General features: G+C 44.1%; 1 protein-coding gene across 3 annotated transcripts in view; it reads right to left on the reverse strand.

The window, feature by feature from the left end:
• The window catches only part of ILVBL (ilvB acetolactate synthase like), a 10,081-nt gene extending 9,253 nt beyond the window's left edge, over positions 1–828 (reverse strand). For 2 of the 3 annotated variants that reach the window (XM_015598232.2, XM_006923385.3), the window contains exons 1-2: positions 588–828; positions 37–181 (exon numbers count right to left, since the gene is read on the reverse strand). In XM_015598232.2, coding sequence (XP_015453718.1) covers positions 37–171 — 135 coding nt within the window. In that variant the 5' untranslated portion in view covers positions 172–181; positions 588–828. The other variant, XM_015598231.2, reaches the window with a different exon arrangement.
• Positions 829–5,843: the final 5,015 nt, after the last annotated feature.

The raw sequence follows: 5,843 nt of genomic DNA on the forward strand, positions 1-5,843 counted from the left end.
CTGCCCCCAGCCCGCCTCCCGTCTGTGCCCCCACACCTTGTGCGTCAACCGATATAAAAGCCCCAGGGAATGAGCGGCGCCCAGCACAGCTGCCACTAACGTCCCGCAGACCAGGAATAGGAACGAGGGGAAGAAGCTCCCGGCAAGGGTGGCGGCCGCAGGCGTCTCCATGAGGTAGCACCTAAATAAAAATAGGCAGTTCTAGTGCCTGGATGCAAACATACTTTATCCATAAAAAGACAAGCCCTCTTCTCCAGAGTTTCGGTGGGGCCCTTTACGCGGCAAGGCTTGGACCTAGACCACGCCCCAAACCACGCCTACTGGGGGGACCAGATCACGGCCCCTCGCGATGAAAGGCTCCCCCTCTTACGCCACCTACACCCAAACTAGCCACCACAATAGCCTCAAAATACTCATTTTCCTACTTACCTGCTTCTCAATGGATTACGGGAAGCCCCTACTCTTTTGCATCAAGGTCCCGAATCTCATCCCCAGAGGTGAGCCCGCCCCACGTCTACGTCACCAAGTACAACGATGCCACGCCCCCAGGCTGACGTGCGCGACCCTCTCCTCAAGCCAGGTCCCACCTCCGAGTGAGCGCCAGAGCCGGAGCCTGACCCCGACCTCAGGCCGCGGAACGAGGCTAAATCACCACGGGATGTCCTTCCAACCTCTGGGGAACTTCAACCTTCATCTACAAAAAATGGCGCTGACTCCAAAGAAATTCGGTGCCTCTCGTGTCACATGACCTGAGCGCGCAGCCCTCCTTTGCCCACTGGCATCAGTAGTCTGGACCGTTGTGCGTGCGCAAAGCCGTAGCTACGCTCCGGGGCTCCTCCTATAAGGTCTGTCTCTACTGGCCGCCTCCTGCACAGGCCCCGCCTTCTCTCGCCTTTCATTGGCTCAGTGTGAGCCTCATGCCCTTCTTTACAGGAGGCCACGCCTATCGATGTCAGCCATTTGCCAAGACCCTCTCGGGCCCACCTTCTGCGGCCTTCCATAGGTCCCACAGTCCCTAGGCCGCTTTCCACGCCAACCGTGCTATACGACCCTTTACGTTGTCTGGGCGTGAATGGCCTGCCTCCTAGCCTACCGTAACCCCGCAAAGGCAGAGGCCGTAGGCCAGCCTCTGTTATTGGCCCCACCCTTGTAGGCTCCACACCCTTCCCGGACGCTTGGGCTTCCTCTGCTCCACGTGCTAGGGAATGAATGCTCCAAAGAACAGTGGTCCTTGGTTCCAGCCCGCGTTCCACCGTATTCCTGCCCATGTTCCACCATATTCCAGCCGTCTGGCTTCTGGGAAATGATCACCCCATTAGTAAGGGGGAGTAAATTCTGGTACCCAACGCCCTGCTTCTGTCCAAGACAAATGCCGCCATTTTTACACTGGTTCCTATTCCTCGTCAACTTTTGGGATTTCCCTCTGAGAATTCCACCCCATCATTAATTTTATCTTCTACCGAATCATTCCTAGGTTTTAATTTAACCCATTAAAAAAAGAAGAAAAACACCATTGGCCCATTCTCTACCTGTTGCTATACCTTTGCTCCTTTTTTTTAGCATAATTTCTCCAATGAGTTACCTGCACTTGCTGCCGCCAGGAACCCCTCCTATTCCTTCTTGAACCCACTCCAAACAGGCTCTTTCCTGCCACTCTCTGAGAGCTGTTCTGGATTATTCCAACAGTCTTCAAATGGGTCCCCTCTCCCATCTGCCTCTCATCCCACACTCTTCCTACAATTAACAATATAAAATGCAAAATTCCTAAAAAAGGCTTTTAAGCCCAATTAAACTCCCAGAGCCAATAATAAAATAGTGATCATTATTTTTTGTCAAGCACTTAACTATGCAAGGGGCTGTCCCATGAACTTTTGATACATTCATTCATTTAATCCTTACATCCCTGTAAGAGAGGTGTGTTATCATTATCACATTTTACAAATGAGGAAACTGAAACACAGGTTAAGGCACTTGCCCAAGGTCCCACAGTTTATAAGAGAAAGAGGCAGAATGTGAACTCAGGCAGAACTGCCCGAGCCCCCAGACTAGGAGCACCTCAGTAATGGGTACTGTGTTTCAATCATATGAATTCCCCATGTCTATCACAGGGTGTAGTGTTTGAGGCCCAACCAGATCCCCTTGTGTTTATGTCAGATTTTATTCTAAATGAGTTGGGAAGCCAGAGGGGATTGTGAACAGCCTAAGTCACACAAAACACAATTGCTTATAGGGGCCTTGTTTGTAGCAGCCAAAAACTGGAAAAACCAAAATGTCCTTCCATAGATGAATGATTAAACAAACTGTGGTCCATCCATACCATGGAACACTACTCAGCAATAAAATGTGTAGGGGTTCAGAATGAGTCACCCCAAGATGTGCCTCTCTGGTATGTGGATTGTTTTGAGCTAAAAGGCAGACAAGATCCTGCAGACAAGAAAAACTCTGCCCCCACTTCTTTTAACTATCTAGAAGAATTGGAAGTAGGCGCCTGCCTTGCCCATAACACAAATTATCAGAAATAACTTTTGGGGACACATCTATAGTGCAGGGCAAACTTCTAATTACTGAACATCTGCTTTTCTTATCATCTTGTGACCTTCCTCCCCTCTAAAGGTGCCTTACTTCATCCTTGGCTTAGAATGTCATATATATTTCATTTTCCCTTTCTGTCCTTAAACCTCCCATGTATGTGGAGTCTCTCTCTCTCTCTCTCTCTCCTCTCTCTCTCTCTCTCTCTCTCTCTCTCTCTCTCTCTCTCTCTCTCTCTCTCTCTCTCTCGTGTATGTGGAGTTCTCATACATATATATGTAATTAACTTGGTCATTTTTTCTTGCTAATCGGTCTCATATCTATTTGATTATTAGACTCACCAAAAGAACCTTAAGGGTAGAGGAAAATTTCCTCCTCCCCATAAAAGACAAACAATTGAAACACACAAAAACTTAGATGAATCTCAAAATAATCATGCTCAGAGAATGGATTTGTGCTTGTCAGGGGCAGGGGTGCAACGCATGGGGGTGAAAGTGATCAAAGGGTACAAAATTTCTGTTGTAAAAAAATAAGGTGTGGGGATGTAATGTACAGAATGGAGACCACAGTTCAGAATACTGTTTGTATATTTAAAAGTTGCTAAGAGCCTGCTAAGATGCAGGATCTCTCATAAGAGAACTTTCAAGTTACAAAAAATTTGTAATTATGTGAGGTAATGGCTGTTAAGTAAACTTATTGTGGTAATTATTTTGCAGTATATACATTTATCAAATTATTATGTTGTACACTTAATCTTATACAGTGTTATATGTCAACTATATCAATAAAACTTGGGGTGGGGGAATTCCCTAACCACAAGCACACAAAAAAATTATGCTGAATGAAAGAAGCCAGTCTCAAAGGGTTACATACTATATGATTTCATTGATATGGTATCCTCCAAGTATGAACACCACAGTGAGGGAAGACAGATCAATGGTTGCCAGAAGTATGGGATATGAATGGGTGCGATGGCCACATCCACAGCCCTTTAAAGAAAGGGGTTTGTACTCTTTTGATTTCTACACCCTTTCCTATATCCTGGGATGTAGATGCAAAGGCTGGAGCTAAAAAAGTTACTTTGGACCAGAAAGGGGAAGCCATGATTTAATTAAAGCAGAGCCACTTAACCAGCTTTGAACCACCCACCTGCAGACAGTTACATGAAAAAAACATAATGTCTATCCAGTTTCAGCTACTGTGTTTTAGGGTCTCTTTGCTATAGCAGCTCATACTATACAATAACTAATATAAAAGTTAATGCCAGAAGTGTGGTTCTGCAATAATAAAAACCTAAACAATGAAGGATTAACTTAACAGTCAGGTAGTAGGTCATGAGGACACAGACACAAGATAGAAAGCTGGCGATCCATGTTCTGTCATGGCAAATAAGTAGGTAAAACTGCAATGTCTTCCATGACAGATTGGGTACCTATTGGATACCACCTCCAGGAAGTGATTGGGAGAAGCCAGACTATTTCTATGTTTGCTACTTCTTGCTACTGTCGAAAGAGCCAGAGAGAGAGAGAGAGAGAGAGAGAGAGGTGAGAAAGACAGAGACACAGAGACTCAGAGAGATAGAGAGACAGAGAGAGATAGAGAGACAGAGAGGGAGTGTATTGGACAATCACTGAGGGAAGAGACCATAATTATACTAAGGTAGCCTCTCGCCATGCAGGCTACAATTTAAAGTGACTGAGTCTGATGATTTGGAGCTCACAGGGGAGAAGTAATACAAAAGTGGCCCTGAGGAGGCAATTATAGCAAGAGATTGGCCCTTTCTCAGCAGCCTCAAGAGAATGCCAAGGTCCAAGCATAGAGGTCAGGAAGTTAATGAGGGCAGCATTTGGATTTAAGGACTATATCAGATGGACATGATGCTAAGTGAAATAACTCAGTTACAAAAAGACAAATACTGCATGATGTACTTAGAGTACTCAAAATCGTAAAGACAGACGAGTAGAATGATGGTTACCAGTGACTGAAGGAGAGGAAAAGGAAAGTAGGGTTTAATGGGGACAGAGTCGCAGTTTCACAAGATAAATCAGTTCTAGAGGTGGATGGTGGTAATGGCGGCACAACCGTGGGTCTGTATTTAATGGCACTGAATCATACACATAAAATGGTTAAGATGGTCAATTTTACGTTATGTGTATTTTACCACAGTAAAAAAATTGGTTAAAAATAAAAGAACTATGTCAGAGAAAATGTTTGGCTGTGGTTTCTTGCATATGGAGCTGCCTAGAGACAAAAAGATGGGATACCTATTGAATTTTGGCAAGAAATCATGATCCTGGACTAGAAAATATTGTGACTGTTTGGCTTAGAACACGATAACCCTAGGCCCCAAAGTCAGACCAGCAGGGATCGCACTGTGAAAGCTTCAGCCAAAGAGGACAGAAGACAGTGAGGATCCTTCCAGAGATCAGAGCCAAGGATCATGGAGGACAATAGACAAAGAACTTACAGCAAGGGGAGGAGCCTTCGTAACTCCTGCCTAATAAAATTTTTTAATTGCTAAGATTCAGCGACTTCTGTGTGTTTCCCATGCTTCCACTGAATTTTTTTTTTTTACTATGGTTTTAACATTTATTTTGTACGTTCAGAAATTTTGTTTCAGTTTGTAGGTTGCCAGACCATGAGAAGCCATTCCAAGGTTTAAAAGACAGATCTTATATTTCAAACTGGATGCAGCGAATGGATGAGTCATTAAGCTATGTCTCGTGGAGTGGGACACTGTCTGTATGAGAAGGAAAGATGCATAGCTATCATGTGACATTGAGTATAGTAGTGGCACCAGTAGATCTGGTTATGCTTATCTAGGGAGGCACCTTCAGGTCTTTTAACGCCAAGGTATCTATAAGACAAATAAATTCTTCTCTTGCTAATATTGACTGCCTCTCATTGCATAACTTTTCTAAATTGAAAGTAAATTAGAAGTAAACTTTTAATTGTGGTAAAATACACATAACGTGAAATTTACCATCATAGCCATATTTAAGTGTACAGTTCAGTGCCATTAAGTACATTTACATTCTTGTAATCAGCGCCATCCTTCACCACCATCCCTCTCCAGAACTTTCTCATCTTGCAAAACTGAAACTTCATCTCCATTAACCCCTCCCTCCAGCTCCTGGTATCCACCATTCCACTTTCTGTCTCTATGAATTTGACCACTCTAGACACCTCATAGAAGCAGAATCATATAATATTTGTCTTTTTGTGACTGGCTTAGTTCATTTAGCATAATGTCCTCTAGGTTCACTCATGTTGTATCAGGTGTCAGAATGCCTTTTCTTTTCAAAGCTGAATAA

The sequence above is a fragment of the Pteropus alecto genome, unplaced genomic scaffold (assembly GCF_000325575.1).
Source record: "Pteropus alecto unplaced genomic scaffold, ASM32557v1 scaffold1279, whole genome shotgun sequence".
NCBI lineage: Eukaryota > Metazoa > Chordata > Mammalia > Chiroptera > Pteropodidae > Pteropus > Pteropus alecto.